The 21,214-nt window shown below is 43.5% G+C and overlaps 1 protein-coding gene across 5 annotated transcripts in view; it reads left to right on the top strand.

Moving 5' to 3' along the window:
• Nucleotides 1-21,214, top strand: part of PIEZO1 (piezo type mechanosensitive ion channel component 1 (Er blood group)) — a 345,137-nt gene that overhangs the window by 317,020 nt on the left and 6,903 nt on the right. For all 5 annotated transcript variants that reach the window (XM_068260853.1, XM_068260854.1, XM_068260855.1 and 2 more), the window contains 9 exons: nt 2,115-2,220; nt 4,160-4,307; nt 4,512-4,726; nt 4,831-4,989; nt 6,772-6,919; nt 9,438-9,626; nt 15,200-15,292; nt 15,542-15,714; nt 17,233-17,355. In XM_068260853.1, coding sequence (XP_068116954.1) covers nt 2,115-2,220; nt 4,160-4,307; nt 4,512-4,726; nt 4,831-4,989; nt 6,772-6,919; nt 9,438-9,626; nt 15,200-15,292; nt 15,542-15,714; nt 17,233-17,355 — 1,354 coding nt within the window. The remainder of the gene's footprint in view (nt 1-2,114; nt 2,221-4,159; nt 4,308-4,511; nt 4,727-4,830; nt 4,990-6,771; nt 6,920-9,437; nt 9,627-15,199; nt 15,293-15,541; nt 15,715-17,232; nt 17,356-21,214) is intronic.

Raw genomic sequence — 21,214 nt, forward strand, 5'->3', positions numbered from 1 at the left:
GTCACTGACTGTCCTCAGAGGAGCTCACAATCTAATCCTACCATAGTCATAGTCTAATGTCCTACCATATTATTATTATTATTATTATTATTATTATGTATTTATATAGCTCTGACCTCTTCTGCAGTACTTTACAGAGTACATAGTCATGTCACTGACTGTCCCCAGAGGAGCTCACAATCTAATCCTACCATAGTCATAGTCTAATGTCCTACCATATTATTATTATGTATTTATATAGCTCTGACATTTTCTGCAGCACTTTATAGAGTACATAGTCTTGTCACTGACTGTCCTCAGAGGAGCTCACACTCTAATCCTACCATAGTCATAGTCTAATGTCCTACCATATTATTATTATTATTATTATTATTATTATTATGTATTTATATAGCTCTGACCTCTTCTGCAGTACTTTACAGAGTACATAGTCATGTCACTGACTGTCCCCAGAGGAGCTCACAATCTAATCCTACCATAGTCATAGTCTAATGTCCTACCATATTATTATTATGTATTTATATAGCTCTGACATTTTCTGCAGCACTTTACAGAGTACATAGTCATGTCACTGACTGTCCTCAGAGGAGCTCACACTCTAATCCTACCATAGTCATAGTCTAATGTCCTACCATATTATTATTATTATTATTATTATTATTATTATTATAATGTATTTATATAGCTCTGACCTCTTCTGCAGCACTTTACAGAGTACATAGTCATGTCACTGACTGTCCCCAGAGGAGCACACAATCTATTCCTAACATAGTCATAGTCTAATGTCCTACCATATTATTATTATTATTATTATTATGTATTTATATAGCTCTGACCTCTTCTGCAGCACTTTACATAGTACATAGTCATGTCACTGACTGTCCCCAGAGGAGCTCACAATCTAATCCTACCATCGTCCTAGTCTAATGTCCTACCATATTAATATTATTATCATTATTATTATTATTAATAAATTATTATTATGTATTTATATAGCTCTGCCATTTTTTGCAGCACTTTACATAGTACATAGTGATGTCACTGACTGTCCCTCAGAGAAACATATAATGTAATCATACCATAAGTCCATTGTACACTAGGGTCAATATTAGGAGAAAGCCAATTACCGTATTTTTGTTTTTTGGGATGTGGGAAGTAACTGGAGTGCCCAGAGGAAACCCAAGCACACATGGGAGAACATTCACACATGACTCAGTAACCCGGTGCTGTGAGGCGAGCGTGCTATCTACTATGCAGCTCAGTCTTACCTTCACCATTTTTAGGGAATACTTAACTCCTTTATTTTCTTTATCTCCTCCCCACGTTCAGGAGTGCAGGAGACATATAAGTGGCCATCCTGAAATTCCAAGCTAGTCCTGTCCACTCCCCATCTGACTCCATTTCCAGCCCGCCCTCCTAGATTGGTGGAGTGGAAACCTCCACAGCCTGTCAGCATTAGCATGTGCCATACATGCTATGGGGGGGGGGCCTAAACATGAGTGTTGTGATGGAGAGAGTGGATGTAAGCAGTTGCGAGAGCACACTTAAGGTTGATTAGACAAGACTAATAACATTTATATTGCGCTTTTCTCCTGGAGGCCTCAGTAGACAGTAGCAGTGTTAGTGAGTCTAGCCTAAGGATTCCTTACTAAATAGATGCTGGCTTGCTGACCAGGAGGAACTGAGATTTGAACCCAGGTCACCTGTGTCAGAGGCCCTTAACCATTACACTATCCAGCCACTCTGCTTAGCTACAATTTCATTTGAGGGGAATAATAGAGTGGCTGGAAAGTGTAATGGTTAAGGGCTCTGCCTCTGACACGAGAGACCAGGGTTCGAATCTCGGCTCTGCCTGTTCAGTAAGCTGCACCTATTCAGCAGGAGACCTAGGGCAAGTCTCCCTAACACTGCTACTGCCTGTAGAGTGTGTCCTAGTGGCTGCAGCTCTGGCGCTTTGAGTCCGCCAGGAGAAAAGCGCGATATAAATGTTTGTCTTTTTCTTTAATACAGGTAATGCTCCAAGGGCAAAGATTTTTTTTTACTGTAATCCCTTATGTATGTTTAGGACCACATGATGATGCTGACCTTGCCTTTTATTCTCCTTGTATTCCTAGATCCCACAAAGGAGAAGCAGCGAAATCCAGAGAAAAAGAAAAAGGTTCCTGTGGCTATCAGAATGACTATGACGGGGATAAAAGTGAAGAACTTCTTCGTCCGAATGTAGGTTCTAAGAAAGTATCCAAGAAAACCTTCTTGTCTTTAGTAATCTTTGTAGGCCAGTGCAAGGCCGGCACTCTCATAGAGGCAAAGGGGGCAATGGCCCTAAGGCTCCAGAGCCTGTGGAGGCCCCCCAAGGTGCCCCTTTAGCTATGGGGATACTGTGTATTTACTCTGTATATGAAAAGGTAGGACATATGATAGACATCTAATGATTATAAAAAAAAAATTTGGGGGGGGGGGGGGGGATTGGCCCAGCAGCTGGCTTAGGGGCACTGGGAGGATTTGTGGGCCCCCAAAGTTATTTGTTCAGAGTCTAATCTTGGCATGGAACACATTATGAAATATCAGCATTTAGTGATTATATAATTTATTTATATGTGTGTGCTACAGGGGCGTACCTAGAAATCCCCGGGCCCCCCTGCAAAAAAAAGAAAAAAATCCGTCCGTCCCCCCCCACTCAGGGGCAGGAGGGGTCGCAGCATAAGAGGAGAGTGTGGCAGATCGGTGGGGAGGGGGGAAATCCCCCCCCCCCTCCCTCACCTCGGGCTCTCCTCTTATCGCTCCCCCTCCTGCAAACATTGGTGGCAGCGGGCAAGCGGCAGTGGCGGCAGGATAAATACATTACCTCCTTCTCCCTGGAGGACATCCGTTCTCTAAGAGCAACTTCCTGTTTACACAGGAAGTTGCAAGAAGCTCTTAGAGAACGGAAGTCCTATAGCGAGAAGGAGGTAATGTCTTCATCCTGCTGCCACCGCCGCTGCTGCTGCCGCTTGCCCGCTGCCACCAATGTTTGCAGGAGGGGGAGCGCTGAGAGGAGAGCCCGAGGTGAGGGAGGGGGGGGGGAATTTCCCCCCCCCCCCTCCCCACCGATCTGCCACACTCTCCTCTTATGCTGCGACCCCTCCTGCCCCCAAAAGTCACTGACCCCGCGACGGCAGGGGTCGCATCCCCTATTGGTACGCCAGTGGTGTGCTATATTATATATCACTTTTATTTATGTATATTCAATAGTTTACAATATTGCATTTTTTTAGTAAATTTTTTTTAATAACTGCAAAGAAAAAAAAAAAGGACCATCCGCATGAACTAATCACCATCAATTAACTTTACTTTACTTACTGTCCCACGGCAATCTCGCTCTGGCCCTCCGAACAGCGGGATGTAAATATTTACCTTCCCAGCTCCAGTGCAGGCGCAGGTGCATTGGCTCTCCGCTTGGAGATAGGCGGAAATAGGTGATCGCTGTCAGGCCGCTCTACTGTGCAGGCGCAAATCTCCTGCACCTGCGTAATAGAGCGGACCCGACGAAGATCAGCTATTTCCGCCTATCTCCGTGCTGAGAGCCGCAACAGCACCTCCGCTGGAGCCAGGGAAGGTAAATAAATGTAGATAGTCAGGCTTGTTGAGCCTGGATTGCCGAAGACTTCGGGGGAGCCAGTGCTGGATTGCCCGAGCTACAGTGGAGGGGGAAGCCTCATTGGGACCCTCTACCGAAATGCTCTCCAGTGTGCTGTCTGGCCCCTGATATGACCATATAAATGCCAGACCTTCATTGTGTAGGCAGAATGAGGTTTTGTAAAATGACATTGCTGATGTTATTGTATAAATGCAGTTCATACTTTTTGTCTTGGAATTTAAGTGATGGGTAAGTCCAATCACCAAAATGCTATAGCAAACTTGGCCAAGTCGGCATAGTAAAAATTCAAAGGAGTAGTTAGTATATGCAGGACATGTGGATCATGCAGATTGCCTATCATTGCTGGTGCTTTTGTTAAGCTACAAGATGTGGATGATTGCTAGGAAATGTTACTTTATGTACATTGATGAAGGTTTTCATGATGCATTCTGTTGCACCTATTGTGTGTGTTTACTTTATATGTATATGTTGCTTTTAGCCGATTATTTAGATTGCTGTTCCATTAATGGATTTTACTTGCAGAGCACAAGGAGTGTACAAACCCATCAAGGTGTTTTTCCACGATATCCTTCACACTCCATATCGAGCTGCTACTGATGTTTACGCACTGATGTTCCTGGCTGACGTGGTGGACTTTGTCATCATTGTCTTTGGCTTCTGGGCCTTTGGGGTATGTGTATTTTTAAAGTACAGCCATCAAATTGTAAGTCATTCCAATTCATGTGTTCTGCATTCTATACAATCTGGCATGTTTTCTCAATGCTATCTGAAGACCTGAAATAATGTGGACAAGGCAAAATTGCTTCCTATATGCTTGTCTGTTCCCATCTGTTCATCTGACTTTTGTGTATTTATTTATTGTCCTTTGTCCCAGAAACACTCTGCGGCTGCAGACATCACTTCATCACTGTCTGATGACCAGGTTCCTGAAGCCTTCCTGGTTATGCTCCTCATCCAGTTCTCCACCATGGTGATAGATCGAGCATTGTACCTCAGAAAAACGGTTCTTGGAAAGCTCATTTTCCAGGTGATTCTGGTGATTGGAATACATGTCTGGATGTTTTTCATCCTCCCAGCTGTGACAGAAAGGTGAGGAAGAGTAGACAATAAAGACAAAAGATGAACTGCATTGTCTGTTACAAAGATGGGCCAATGAATGGATTCTAACACCTTGTCCTTTCTTCAATCTGCAGGATGTTCAGTCAGAACACAGTGGCTCAGTTGTGGTACTTTGTGAAGTGCATCTACTTTGCCCTTTCAGCTTATCAGATTCGCTGTGGTTACCCAACTCGCATCCTGGGCAACTTCCTTACCAAGAAGTACAACCACGTCAACCTCTTCCTGTTCCAAGGGTGAGAAGATACTGATGTGGGCAGCAAAGCTCCGTGGCCACATTGTAGAGGAATAACATTTTAACTATGTACAATGTCCAAGCAGGTCTTTAGCAGTTTTAGTTTGGATAAAGTGAAATTAACAGCTACTCATGGGTGACATCAGGACAGGGAAAGCTGTTCTAGTCAAATTAAAGGACCACTATTGTGAAAAATTCTGAATTAAAAAAACACATTCTAGGAAGCGTATTTCTCCCAGAATAAATTGCACTATAAATTACTTTTCTCCTATATTGCTTTCACTTATGGTAGACAGACAAAACTGACATTACTGACAGGTTTTGGTTTAGTCCATCGCCTCAAAGAGGATTTCAATATTTCCTTTATTCTTTACAAAAGCACTCTATGCAATAGATCTTTATAAAGATAAAATCTTTATGTCCTGTTTTCTCAGGTACACTTTAAATCCAAGAAAGTCCTAAACAATATTTGTAGACCTGTTTTCTCCACTAGTATTTTTTGTGTAGCTTTGTTTTGTCCACAGCATACTAATCAAATAGGTTTTGGTGTAGAATGTAAACAGGGCCGTGGTTTAACCACTTTACCCCCACACGTACGAATTTCTCCGTCCCTTCTTCCATCCTTTCACCCCCAGGGACGGAGAAATCCGTACTTTCCGCGCTCCCACCGCTGCCCGCGCTCCCGCTCGCTCTAGCACGCACTCCTGCTCGCAAACACGCCGGCGGCCGCTCGCCCGGAGATCAGTGAACGGGAAAATCCATTCCCGTTCGTTGATCTAAGCCCAGCAATGATCCGCTGCTTCTCCGCTAAGCAGCGCGATCATTGTGAGAAAAAAAAACTTTCTCAGCCTCCTGGTACTTCCGGACGCTTGCAGGTTGCATTAAACAAAAAGTTACTGTTGCCATCTTGTGGCCAAATAGTAAAACTACACCATAAAGCATTTTTTACATACAAATAAATTAGTTTTACACTAAAAATTAACTCCTTACCTCCCACACTCCCTAATTTTTTATTTTATTTTTTTAATTGAAAAAAAAAATTACAATTAAAAAAATACATAAATAGTTACCTTTGGGACTGAACTTTTTAAATATTTATGTCAAGAGGGTATAACACTGTTACTTTATAAACTATGGGCTTGTAATTAGGGATGGACGCAAAACTGAAAAAAATGCACCTTTATTTCCAATTAAAATATTGGTGCCAAACATTGTGATAGAGACATAATTTAAACGGTTTTGTAACCGGGAGAAATGGGCAAATACATTTCATGGGTTTTAATTACAGTAGCATGCATTATTTAAAAACTATAAAGGCCGAAAACTGAAAAATAATAAATAGTTTCCCACATTTTTTCCTAATTTCCCATTAAAACACATTTAGAATAAAATAATTCTTGGCATAATGTCCCACCTAAAGAAAGCCTAATTGGTGGCGAAAAAAACAAGATATAGTTCATTTCATTGTAATAAGTAATGATAAAGTTATAGACGAATGAATGGAAGGAGCGCTGAAAGGTGAAAATTGCTCTGGTGGTCAAGGGGTAAAACCCCTCAGTTGGGAAGTGGTTAATGCCGAAGGCAATTTCACATCCAAGAGTGACTAAATACTCCAATCAACAAGTTATCAGTGCTGTTACCCTCAACTACAGACATGTCACCACAGGAAGCCACTTCTTGGTGGAAGGTCCCTTGTGGCAGTCTATTTATACAGAGCAGTTGGACTGCAAACTGCTAGGCGTCAGTTTGTGATTGCAGCTCACATGGTGTTGATGTCTTGCAGTTTTCGTCTGGTTCCCTTCTTGGTGGAGCTGAGGGCTGTTATGGACTGGGTGTGGACCGACACCACCCTCTCTCTGTCCAACTGGATGTGTGTGGAAGACATATATGCCAACATCTTCATTATTAAGTGCAGCAGGGAGACCGAAAAGGTACGTATTATATATGTCCATATACCTCCTCCTCTTCATGTTTATCCTTCCACCATTGCAAATTTTTATACAGGTTTAACATGTGTGTGTGTGTGTGTGTGTGTGTGTGTGTGTGTGTGTGTGTGTGTGTGTGTGTATGTATATATATATATGTATATATATATATATATATATATATATATATATATATATATATATATATATATATATATATATATATATATAATTATTATGTGTGTTGTCTCAGGTACCCCTTGAGGTTAGAGTCTTTCTATGTGCCATGGGGAAAACTCATGCGATGCTTAGTGTGACCCTGGCCTGACACAGATATCTTTAAAGAGGACCTGTTGCCAAAAAATGTTTGAATAGCAATACATATTTGTAGTTTAGGCATTGTGTACAGTTGGATAAACACATAGTTTGCATCTAGTACATCGTAGTGGATAGAACAGACTGACTTTCATTTTTGCTGTAGCAACCCCATCTTGCTTCTCCTGCTGAAGCCTGGGACAGTACACCCTCAGCTTTGTGCCTCCCCTCCAGCATTAGTCCTTCCCTCCAGTCTTCTGCCCTCCCCTTCATGTAAAGATAAAAACAAGGAACACCAAGAGCCCCAATAGTGTAATATGTACTGGTAAATGGTTACTAGATAGAGTAAATATTAATACTCACAAACCAGGGTTACCATTAGGCAACCACTGTAAAGGCAGGTGGGGAGATTTTCCTGACCCCACTCAGGAATAAGAAGTCGCTCTCTGTAGATGAGAAAAAGGGGTTCAACCCTCCACCCAGGGTGGACTCAATATTATGCAGGAGAACAGAGGCGCCAAAAGGATAAAAGGAAGCTAAATGAGCTTAAAAACCAAATTCTTGGTAAATAGAGGAGGTAGTGGTGGACTTACCTCCTCCAAGTAGACACACAACGACTGTAGTAAACACAGTCAATATATTTTATTTATGAACTCCAAATATGCAGAGGTGCCTGGCTCTTCTACTGACCACATATGCTATTGCTCCGTTGTTATTGCCTGATGAAGCGGGATCAAACCTGCGAAACGCGTTGCATATTTGGAGTTCATAAATAAAATATATTGACTGTGTTTACTACAGTCGTTGTGTGTCTACTTAGAGGAGGTAAGTCCACCACTACCTCCTCTATTTACCAAGAATTTGGTTTTTAAGCTCATTTAGCTTCCTTTTATGCTTTTGGCGCCTCTGTTCTCCTGCATAACTTCATGTAAAGATGCCTGGGAAATCTTGTACAGGTGGTTTGCACAATGCTGCAGCCCCCTCTAATGCCTCCTTCTCTCCCCGCTGTGCACACTTCAGCCTCTGCCTGGCCCCCGCTCCTGTCTGTCCCCGCTGTGCAGCCTCTGCCTGGCCCCTGCTCCTGTCTGTCCCCGCTGTGCAGCCTCTGCCTGGCCCCTGCTCCTGTCTGTCCCCACTGTGCAGCCTCTGCCTGGCCCCCGCTCCTGTCTGTCCCCGCTGTGCAGCCTCTGCCTGGCCCCTGCTCCTGTCTGTCCCCACTGTGCAGCCTCTGCCTGGCCCCCGCTCCTGTCTGTCCCCACTGTGCAGCCTCTGCCTGGCCCCCGCTCCTGTCTGTCCCCACTGTGCAGCCTCTGCCTGGCCCCCGCTCCTGTCTGTCCCCACTGTGCATCCTCTGCCTGGCCCCCGCTCCTGTCTGTCCCCACTGTGCAGCCTCTGCCTGGCCCCCGCTCCTGTCTCTTCTCGCTGTTCCTCCGCTTCAGCCCCTCTCCGCAGCTCCTAGGTGTCCATCGCACCCTCGTCTCCGCAACTCGCCTGTGTCCCTCGCAGCCTCTCTGCCTCGTCTCCGCCGCTCCTGTCCCAAGCAGCCTCTCCGTCCAGCGCTCCGGTCCGAATGGCATCGCAAAAGAGATGGAGCAGGTGTTTACACCGTGTCATCTCGCGATAATTTGCTAATTAAGCCATTCGAGGGCCGGGCGCAGAAGCTGGGCTTGCCAGTGACGTCAGCAATCCCACAATGCTGTGCGTGCTGGCCAGGGAAATCGCCAGGGGCGAAATTGAAGCAGGGGGTGCGGCTTCAGTTATTTATAGGAATTCATTACCTTGCGGTGAGATTTATTTTCTATCTTTACCATACATCTATATATTTTTAACTGGGGAGGTTTTTTATGAGGAGTAAATTTTAAGCCTAAGAGTCTCTTTAATAGTTATGCATGGTAATTGCTTCTAAACTATTTACACACATTTACTAATCCATTTAATTAGCTAAATTACCAGTTTGGTGGCGTAAATAAAGGATTTGAGTTATTATTTTTTAAAACTTTAAATTTATTACACATTACTATATCAAGCCCGAGTACCCCCTGGACCCATCAAGTATAATCCCTGGGATACGGGTAGCACACAATGAGAACCTGGCTTCTGGCTTAGTAAGCAGTGATTTGGGCAGCATCAATGTCTGCCGTTCGTGAAAATACAATGCAGTACTGACAGATGGCCACTGGGGGCACTCACATTTTTTTCTCTTTTATAGAAATATCCACAACCCAAAGGTCAGAAGAAAAAGAAGATGGTAAAATATGGAATGGGAGGTCTCATTATCGTCTTCCTCATATGCATCATTTGGTTCCCCCTGCTGTTTATGTCCTTGGTGCGCTCCGTTGTGGGAGTGGTCAACCATCCAATTGATGTGACTGTAACCTTGAAACTGGGAGGATATGAGGTATGCAGGATGGAGGGGAGGTTACAAACACTATAGACAGAAGCTAGTGTTTCCTGGGTTTGTGGCTATTCTGGGCTTAAAGTGGCCATAGTGTTAAGATCAAGTTCTGTCCCACTATAAGTACCAATCCTATAAATTTTTCTTGTTGAGGTTGTGGTAAAAGACCTAGAGGACCTTATTAGAGGACTAATAAAATTGTTCAACAAAAAGAGACTAATCTTAGTACTAAAGAACAGGCAGCCCTTGACGGATTAATATGAAATGATAACCTAGTCATTAAAAAAATCCGGTAAGGGGGGCAAAATTGTATTGATGACATGGGATGGTTATATTAATATGTGTAAAAGAATTCTCAATGACCGAAAACAATACAGAAAACTTGATGGTAATCCTACTAATATGTTTTTTAATGAGTTTGAGATCCTCTTGAAGGATGCACGTGACAGAGGTAGATTGGATAAGGGTGAGTTTGAATGTATAGTGAGGAAATACCCACAACACCAACACTTTCTACTCCTTACCAAGAGTGCATAAAAACACCAACAATCCATCAGACCACCCTATTATCTCTGGCAATAATTGCCTTACAGAGAATGCAAGCAAATATGTCTACTACTTTCTTATGCTGGGTACACACTTTGAGATTTTCTGGCAGATTTATTGTCAGATTGATTATTTCCAACATGTCCAATCTGATTTCCGATTGATTTCCAGATCATTTTCTGATCCATTTCCGATGGAAGTAAACAGAAAACTGTAGGAGATCAATCGGAAATCAGATCAGACATGTTGGAAATAATCGATCTGGCAGTAAATCTGCCAGAAAATCTCAGTGTGTACCTAGCATTAGACCTTTTGTTGAAAGTTTGCTTTCTTATTTAACCCCCTTGGAGGTATGATTCTTTATGGATTTTAGGGTCTAAAAGCGGTACCATTTTTTTTTTTTTTGCACCCTTTTAGACCCTAAAACCTGAAAAAAAATAATGCTGCCAGGGAAATCTGCACAGCCCCAGTCATCACTCACCTCCCTGGGCTCCAGCGCTGCAGTTATGCCTTCATCCTCCGGGTGGTGCTGCAACTCTAAACTGAGATTGCCAACTGTTATGACGATCTCACCAGGAGGAAGCAGATCCCCGAAGGAGAGGAAGAAGAATGGCGTCTGACGTCAGGATCCCTGGGAGGTATGTTGAAATGCTCCCGATGCCCGCATTGCTCTGCACAGAGCCTCCGGCGGCTACACTGAGCAGAGGTTGGGATTACCGCAATGAGCTGCGGTTTTCAGCCCTGACCCTAGCTTAGGGTTACCGGCAAGGAAATTAAGAGATACTATGGACCTACTAAATGGATTACAAGATATTAAAATTACAGATAACATCTGGCTAACGAGTCTGGATGTTGAGTCCTTATATAATAACATTCGTCATGATCTACAGTTCTGGCCAAACGTTTTAAGACTGTCAAAAATATAAGTTTTTACAACGTTTGCTGCTAAACTGATTTTAGATCTTTGTTTGTGGTTTATGTGATGTACTGAAATATAATTTTATGCACTTCATACGTTTCAAAGGCTTTTATTGACAATTACATAAGATTTAGGCAGTATTTGCAGTTTTGGCCCTTCTTTTTCAGGACCTCTGCAGTTCGCCTGGGCATGCTCTCAATCAACTTCAGGGCCAAATCCTGACTGATAGCAACCCATTCTTTCATAATCACTTCTTTGAGTTTCTTAGAATTAGTTGTTGTTGATTTTTGGTCCACCTGCCTCTTAAGGAATGACCACAAGTTCTCAATGGGATTAAGATCTGGGGAGTTTCCAGGCCATGGACCCCAAATTTCAACGTTTTGGTCCCTGAGCCACTTAGTTATCACTTTTGCCTTATGACACAGTGCTCCATCGTGCTGGAAAATGCATTGTTCTTCACCAAACTGTTGTTAGATTGTTGAAAGAAGTTGCTGTTGGAGGATGTTTTGATACCGTTCTTTATTCGTGGCTGTGTTTCTTGGCAAAATTGTGAGTGAGCCCACTCCCTTGGATGAGAAGCAGCCCCACACATGAATGGTCTCAGAATGCTTTACTGTTAGCATGACACAGGACTGATGGTAGTGCTCACCTTTTCTCCTGACAAACCCTTTTCCACATACCCCGAACAATCAAAAAGGGGCTTCATTGGAGAATATGACTTTGCAACCTGTCCTCAGCCGTCCATTCACCATACTTTCTGCAGAAGATCAATCTGTCCCTGATGATTTTGTGGGAAAGAAGTGGCTTCTCTGCTGCCCTTCTTGATACCAGGCCATCTTCCAAAAGTCTTCGCCTCACTGTGCGTGCAGATGTGCTCACACCTGCCTGCTGCCATTCCTGAGCAACCTCTGCACTGGTTGCACTTCGATCCCGCAGCTGAATCCTCTTTAGGAGATGACCCTGGCGCTTGCTGGACTTTCTTGGACGCCCTGTAGCCTTCTTAGCAAGAATTGAACCTCTTTCCTTGAAGTTCTTGATGATCCTATAAATTGTTGATTTAGGTGCACAGATCCTTGCCTGTGAAGCCATTTTTATGCAACGTAATGATGGCTGCATGCATTTCTTTGCTGGTCACCATGGTTAACGGAAGATCAATGATTTCAAGCATCGCCCTTCTTTTAATAATTTAAGTCTGCCATTCTGACCCAATCAGCTTGTCATAATGATCTCCAGCCTTGTGCTCGTCAACATTCTCAGTTAACAGGACGATTATTGAAATGATCTCAGCAGGTACTTTAAAGGAATTACGAGGCCAATCATTGAGAAAAAAAATAAAAAAAAGTTAGCTACCTGCGTCAGCTTGTAAGGCACGGAGGACGCCGTCCGCGCCGTCCGTGCCGTTCCGCCGGGTCCCCGCTGCTCAGTAGCCCCCCGAACGGTCCCCGACCGCGCAGCCAGGGTCGGGCTCTCCAGACTGTACAAAGATGGCGGCCGGAGCTGGCCGCGGCTGCGCAGTCCGCATAGCTGCGAGTGCGGCTGCGCAGCTCTAAGGCCAACCCCCCGATCCACGCTACAGGAAACAGCCTGTTACGTGGATCGGGGGGTTGGCCTTAGAGCTGCGCAGCCGCACTCGCGGCTATGCGGACTGCGCAGCCGCGGCCAGCTCGGCCGCCATCTTTGTACAGTCTGGAGAGCCCGACCCTGGCCGCGCAGTCGGGGACCGTTCGGGGGGCTACTGAGCGGCGGGGACCCGGCGGAACGGCACGGAGGGCGCGGACGGCGTCCTCCGTGCCTTACAAGCTGACGCAGGTAGCTAACTTTTTTATTTTTTTTTCTCAATGATTGGCCTCGTAAGTCCTTTAATGACAGCAATGAAATGCAGTGTAAAGGTTTTTTTGGGATTCTGTTAATTTTCATGGCAAAGAAGCACTATGCAATTCATCTGGACACTCTTCATAACATTCTGGAGTATATGCAAATTGCTATTATAAAAACTTAAGCACCAACTTTTCTAATTTCAAATATTTTTGACACTCAAAACTTTTGGCCAGGACTGTAATTATATGTTAAACAATGATGTTATAGGGATTTGAGGATCACTCCTCTACTATACAGGGAGTGCAGAATTATTAGGCAAGTTGTATTTTTGAGGAATAATTTTATTATTGAACAACAACCATGTTCTCAATGAACCCCAAAAAACTCATTAATATCAAAGCTGAATATTTTTGAAAGTAGTTTTTAGTTTGTTTTTAGTTTTAGCTATTTTAGGGGGATATCTGTGTGTGCAGGTGACTATTACTGTGCATAATTATTAGGCAACTTAACAAAAAACAAATATATACCCATTTCAATTATTTATTTTTACCAGTGAAACCAGTATAACATCTCAACATTCACAAGTATACATTACTAACATTCAAAAACAAAACAAAAACAAATCAGTGACCAATATAGCCACCTTTCTTTGCAAGGACACTCAAAAGCCTGCCATCCATGGATTCTGTCAGTGTTTTGATCTGTTCACCATCAACATTGCGTGCAGCAGCAACCACAGCCTCCCAGACACTGTTCAGAGAGGTGTACTGTTTTCCCTCCTTGTAAATCTCACATTTTATGACGGACCACAGGTTCTCAATGGGGTTCAGATCAGGTGAACAAGGAGGCCATGTCATTAGTTTTTCTTCTTTTATACCCTTTCTTGCCGGCCACGCTGTGGAGTACTTGGACGCGTGTGATGGAGCATTGTCCTGCATGAAAATCATGTTTTTCTTAAAGGAGCAGACTTCTTCCTGTACCACTGCTTGAAGAAGGTGTCTTCCAGAAACTGGCAGTAGGACTGGGAGTTGAGCTTGACTCCATCCTTAACCCGAAAAGGCCCCACAAGCTCATCTTTGATGATACCAGCCCAAACCAGTACTCCACCTCCACCTTGCTGGCGTCTGAGTCGGACTGGAGCTCTCTGCCCTTTATCAATCCAGCCACGGGCCCATCCATCTGGCCCATCAAGACTCACTCTCATTTCATCAGTCCATAAAACCTTAGAAAAATCAGTCTTGAGATATTTCTTGGCCCAGTCTTGACGTTTCAGCTTGTGTGTCTTGTTCAGTGGTGGTCGTCTTTCAGCCTTTCTTACCTTGGCCATGTCTCTGAGTATTGCACTCCTTGTGCTTTTGGGCAACTCCAGTGATGTTGCAGCTCTGAAATATGGCCAAACTGGTGGCAAGTGGCATCTTGGCAGCTGCACGCTTGACTTTTCTCAGTTCATGGGCAGTTATTTTGCGCCTTGGTTTTTCCACACGCTTCTTGCGACCCTGTTGACTATTTTGAATGAAACGCTTGATTGTTCGATGATCACGCTTCAGAAGCTTTGCAATTTTAAGAGTGCTGCATTCCTCTGCAAGATATCTCACTATTTTTGACTTTTCTGAGCCTGTCAAGTCCTTCTTTTGACCCATTTTGCCAAAGGAAAGGAAGTTGCCTAATAATTATGCACACCTGATATAGGGTGTTGATGTCATTAGACCACACCCCTTCTCATTACAGAGATGCACATCACCTAATCTGCTTAATTGGTAGTAGGCTTTCGAGCCCATACAGCTTGGAGTAAGACAACATGCATAAAGAGGATGATATGGTCAAAATACTAATTTGCCTAATAATTCTGCACTCCCTGTATAAATCAATAATAATAATATAATAATGAGCTGGATAGTGTACAGGTGAAGGGATCTGCATCTGATATAGGACACCAGGGTTCAAGTACTGGCTTAAGCCAGTACCTATTCAGTAAGGGGTCCCTGGGCAAGTCTCCCTAACACTGCAGGGCAACTTACCGAGCGCCTCCTAGTGGCTGCCGCTCTCAGTCCAACAGAAGAAAAGTGCTATGTAAATGTTGTTATCATTATTATTAATTCCTATTTTGTGCAGAAAGTGAGAAATCTGGGTGTCTTTAACACTAGCCGTATATTGTTAGCGTGCTCTCCAAGTTTGGGGGGGGGGGGGGGGGCTACAGCATCTACTGATTAAAAGATAACACAATAATGCTAGATGTTGTGTAATTTTCGAAATGAAAGTTGAGTATCCCATTAACTCTTGTGTCTTCCCTCAGCCTCTGTTCACCATGAGTGCCCAGCAACATTCCATCCAGCCCTTCACCCCCCAGCAGTACGAGGACCTCACCCTAGAGTTCGAGAGGCAGCCAGTAAGTGATACACAATACAGAGGAGTATTCCTGCGGCTCAGGGGATCAGGACAGACCCGTGTACACTACAGTGCTTCTGCCACCAGTCTCAGAAAAGCAGCTTGTGTATATGTGCGGTCTGTCCTTTCATCACTCTGTACAGCTATGGAGACATAGGGACCGCATGAATAGAGGGAGGTCTGGCTGTACATGAGGGGGTTGTGTAGATGTGCAGTCTGTCAGTTACAGGTGTATTTTCTCTCTTTGCAGACTGCCATGCAGTTCATCACTCTTTACAGCTATGAAGATATAGTGACCGCACGAATAGAGGGGAACTCTGGCTCTATATGGGGGATCAGTCCTCCCAGCCGGGATCAGATGAGGGACGAGCTACGGAATGCATCATCAGATATTACGCTCAGATTCACCTGGGACTTTCAGAGGTGAGATTTGCCAAGACTGTCCACATACACTACAATCTTTACACAATCCATTTATCAGTTCCATTCAAATTGTGATCTTCAGAGGAACTGAATAAAGGATTAATTCAGAATGCTGAAAAGTAAACGGAAAGGTAAACTAACTTTTTTCCAACTTCAGATTAACTTTGTTGCACCCCAACATAGTGCTGATATCGGCTTTGCTGCATCCCCTGCATATCTGTGCTGCTAACCGCTTTCCTGCACCCCCAACATATCAGTGCTGATAAGGGCGTTTGGCTCAGACTGAGACTTCCCTTTGCCATATACTCTTAGTAGCTATGTAGAGGAAAGGTTTTGCATACCATATAATAATACCATAGTACATCTGGTTAACCAAATAATCACATTGGCTGCTAATCAGAAGTGAACTCTGTTGGAAACTAGCAGTTGGTCCATGTAAAATAGCGTGGGTATTGTGCAGGGAGATACTCCGCCCATGTATGGTGGCTTAGCACTTGCCTGACTGGATCCCTCCATGTACCAGACTTCAGGGTTGGTAAGTTGTCTTGCTTTTGGGTGTTTTCAAACACAAATAACCCTGGCCTCTATGCCGTAAGTGGATAGACTAGAACAAGCTTAGTTTGGAAACTGAACTGCCCACCAGCTACAATACCTCCGGGGGTTATTGGTAATTAAGATCTTTACAGCTACGGCCAGGCCCGGATTTACATCACAGGAGCCTATAGTTACAGATGTCCTGGCACCTTTGACTTCGCCGTCCGTGAACCTACAAAACCCCACCAAACTGCACCATAAGTGTGCTGGCTGTCCCAGCTGTCACTTCTCTATTACTCCCCCCCCCCCCCCCTCCCAATCATAGGTAGCTACAGGTGCCCATTAGTATTAGGTAGCCAGAGGAACCTCAAAATTAGGTAGCTAGAGGTGCCCCCAAATATTAGGTAGCCAGAGGAACTTGAGTTTGTTGAACTCGATGGACGTATGTCTTTTTTCAACTAAACTATGTAACTATGTAAAATAATTATGAGTATTAAATAGTTAAAGGTGTCCCCAAGTATTAGGTAGCCAGAAGTACTAAGTAGCTAAAGTTTCCCCCCAAGTAGCTAGAGGTGCCTCCCCTACTAAAGGGAGATCTCGTAAGCGGAATGCAGAGAGCTGGGTGAGTAACCTCTCATTTATGCTCTGCTTGGGGAATGGGGAAGGAGGGAGGCACTTGGGGATGGGAGTGAGCTGCCTTTCCATCATCAGGCGCCTGTAGGCATGTGCCTACAGTGCCTTATGGTAAATCTGGCCCTGGTTACGGCACTTCATGGTAAGGAGACGTACAAAGCTGTGGCTGATCTGGGAGGTTATAACCCTGATGTGAGTCATCCATTCACTACTGTGTGGCACTGAAGATCTTTACAGTCACAGTACTTCATGAAAGGAGATGGACAAGGCTGTGGGTGATCTAGTATAATGGTGATTGAGGTATAAACCTATTGTGAATCATACATTCAGCACTGTACTGTTTGCTTTCAGAGACTTGGCCAAAGGAGGGACTGTGGAGCACACATTTGAAAAGCACACGAAGGACCTGGAGCCAGGAAGTGAGGAGCGCATGCAGCTGGCTGATCTCCTGGAAGGGAAGCGTCTGACCCCAGTGTAAGTCCCCCTTCTTTCTGGCTTCTCCCGAGTCTCCTCAGAGGGGCAGCTTGGCTTTCTGATATTTTTCCATTGTGAGTTAAGACTCTTCCACCCTCTCAGCATTATTGTGGTCTATATCTGGTTCTATAGCCTGTGCTTGCCAGGTACTCATCAGTGTAGGTAGGATTATCAGTATTTATCAGTATGACTCTGTAAAACCTTACTCAAAAACATTCCCTACAGCGTACATTTATTTAACTATAGAGCCATATCAACCCATGCCATGCACTGATGGGAAGCAGAAAGCCAGAAATGGGCTGTATGCATGCTGGGTTGATGTAGCTCTGCAACATGTTCGCTATACCCTCACTAGCTTTCAGGGGCATAAATAGATGATTTGCATATTCAGGAGGGATGCATCATGGGAAATCAGTTGCTCACTCATTAATTATTTTCAATTATTACATATACCTGTTTTTAGGAAGGCAAAATTATTTTTTTTAATAAGTTTTTAAAAATTACAGTTTTTAAATAAATTTAGATACAATTATCATCTTCAGAAATTTTAAATTTATGAAACGTGACCGCAGGTCAGGTGACCCTGGGACCCCTCAGAACCAGCCCTCTGTGTAGCCGCACCACACAGTGTCAGCTTGGGTCATGCATTTACTACAACATCAGAGAACATAGGTCAGCCAGCAAACCTGGACTAGTATTTTGTATATTTGCTATTAGGTGACCATAGTGCTAATGAGTTTACGTACAGGTAATACACATTTAGCAGTGAGGTTTATGTCTATGCCTGTAAAAAAAAAAAAGTTTACATATTTGTTCAAATGGGCCTTGAAGTGACCATAAAATACAAGTATAGAACATAGCATAAAACCAACAGATAGAGGGGCCACCCAGCCACTGGGCTCTATATACTTCACAGACACACTCTACGGCAAGAGAAACGCAAACATAGGTAGGTGGAAAGTCTTTAAAAGGGAAAGTTACTCATAGCTTAGAGATCAGCTCCACTTTAAGATCACATCTGCAGGATTTTTTGCAGATCGGGCTGTAAGGATTTTTACAGCCAGTGTGCTGTACAACGTCCGTTTTCATTGGTTCCTATTTTTCCGCAAAACCTTCCGTTTCCGTTCTGCTGAGTAAAACGGTCAGGAAAATTGGGTCCTGATGCATTTTTTTGTCCATTCAGGGGTATGGAAACCGGAACCTTACGGCTGGATCCGCAGCTAAAAGTTAATGTGAACCGGGCCTTATGAGATCTCCATACCATTCACAATTCATCAATAAAGATGAGCAAACAAGACCACTACTAATAAACACACCTTATTTGGCTGTTTTATGACTTTGTATTTATGTGACCCCAACACATTATATAAATGACTCCTGGTCTTGGTACATCTGCAAAAAAGCTACACACTCCAGAAGAAATTACAAAAAAATAACAAAATTGCTTGGAAAGTGTTAATTGGGTTTTGCATTATTATTGTTGGTTGATGAGCGGCTTCTTCTGTGGCACTGTACAGAGTGAGAAGCAATCAGTGGGTACATGAAAATACAGACATTGGTACGTAACACAGAACTGGCAGGCCAGTGACCTATGATACACTGCCATTAACAAAACAACAAGGCGACAATCCTGCCCTTGTCCATGCACAATCCAAAGTATTAGGGAGGTAACAAAAACGGCTTGTCAACTTACGTAATTTCCTGAGAGATAAACTGGTCGAATCAATAGTTTCTGTTCTGATTTCCGATTCTTTCTGATCAATATTGTATACAAGTGATCGGAAATCAGATCGGACCTGTCGGAAATAATCGATTTGAAACACAAAACGTTATTTGCATTATTTACACACAGTATTCATACAAAAAAAAATATGCATTTATTCTGTGATTGTTATTTATTTTATTTAGATCCAAGTAATTTTTTTAACTAATCAAATATTAGATTGTTATTTGTTGTTTGTGGTTGTCTTTTAACCTGATGGAATAATAAATGTCTTGTATATATTTGCTAAGAAATGGTGAATGTAGGGTAAGCCAGATCTGACCCAGTTCTATCTGTGTGTGTTCTGTATAGAATATTATCATGGGTTCTATCTCACGGATAGCTGAGCGGTGATGAGCAGCCAGTTTAGGGTCAGAGCAATGGCGGCGTTCATAATCTCACCCATGTCAGCGGTTTACGCGCACTGTGGTCACAAGGCAGCAGAGTCTTGTGTCACTTCTGACCGCAGCTATGGCCACGCTCAGGTGTGATTCTGTGAAACCGGCTCCTCCCACCTACCCACACCGCCGGGAGCAGCTGATAGTGAGGTGGGTGGTCTTGCCATGGCTGCAGTTTTTAAATCAAAATAATTGCAATGATATTTATGGAGCCCTGAGGAACTGCGGGAAAATTTTCCAGAGTTCTTACATTTTCACAGGTTAATTTTCTCAAGTGTATTGCATTGGAATATACAGTATATATTAAACACTGGTATAGTAAACTACCTCTCCAGGTCCTGGCCAATCTCCAATTGGCTCACAGTGGTCAGGAGGTTTGGAGTCAATGAAAATGGCTCCTGACCGAGGTACAGAACTCTGCTGTCTTTAGACAGCAGAGATCTGAGGCAGGCGGCGTTCACTATTGCATCCCATGTTAGATATCAGGTGGCATTAAAACTACACTGCATTTAGCTTAAGCAGCCACACGTGCAGCATAGCTTTAACTAAACATGTTCCCGAACTGGTGAAAGTGAACCAGAGACGAAGCACCCTCATGTATTTTACCATATATATCAGTGGGAACATTAGAGAAAACATCTACTCTGCTCTTTGTTTCATCCTTCACTGCTCAGCCTGCTTGCTATCAGCTCTGATAAAATCCCTGACTGAGCATTCAGTCTGGCTTTGTTCAGGGATCATTATAGCTGAGTCTGTCTTCTCTGATGTCTTTTTCAAGCCCAAACCTGCCCCCTTCTGGCTCTGCTTTCCTGTTCTGTATATTTGCAGCATCAGAGAGCTGTGATGAGATGGGAGGTACTGCTAATGTAAGGGCATATTGAAAAACGTTTTTGATCTGTATTTGTTAGTCTTAAAAGGTTTTTTAGAAAGCCCACTAAATATGCTTTTGTTTTGCATGAAGTTTTAGTAAAAAAAAAAAACCACAAACTGCACACCAGAGCGATGAAAATGCCCAGATATAGGATTTATTTTGTAAAAACTATCGGGGGATATGTTTATTTTGGGCCATAGCGTTCATCTCTGGTTTCCTTTAAGGAGTGGGGAAAAGGGATAAACACCACAAGCCTGCCTCAACTGAAAATTTAACTTTAGCCAAGTCCTATTTTTTCAGTGAATTATTACATGGTCCGGGGAGAATGAGGAAAGGAAGGGACAAGGGACAATGTGGATCCAGCATGGATATACAGTGCATCCGGGATTTATTCATTTTATTTTCAATTATTTTTTTTTCACATTGTCATTATAGGGTGTTGTGTGTAGAATTCTGAGGTAAAAAATGAATGCAATCAATTTAAAAAAAAATCAATATAATCCATAAAAAATGATGTGCTGTGTGAATACTTTACTATGCACTGTGCTTGCCTCAGGTAGCTTTGCCTTTGGTCAGGTGTGCTTTAAACATGATACCTTCCAAGAGCACTAAAAATCCTCCTCCTTGGAATTCTAATGCATTGGCCTAATACTTCCTCATTCACTGGCGTAACAATAGGGAAAGCACCCGCTGGGGCCCGCTCATAGCCGTTTTGGGGAGGCAGGAGGGGTTGCAGCATGAGGGGAGAGCTTTGCACATCATCGAGGAGGGGGGACAGTCCCCCCCCCCCCCCCCTCACCTTGGGCTCTCCCCTCCTGCATCTAAGTG

Source organism: Hyperolius riggenbachi, chromosome 11 (assembly GCF_040937935.1).
Source record: "Hyperolius riggenbachi isolate aHypRig1 chromosome 11, aHypRig1.pri, whole genome shotgun sequence".
In the NCBI taxonomy this organism is placed as follows: domain Eukaryota; kingdom Metazoa; phylum Chordata; class Amphibia; order Anura; family Hyperoliidae; genus Hyperolius; species Hyperolius riggenbachi.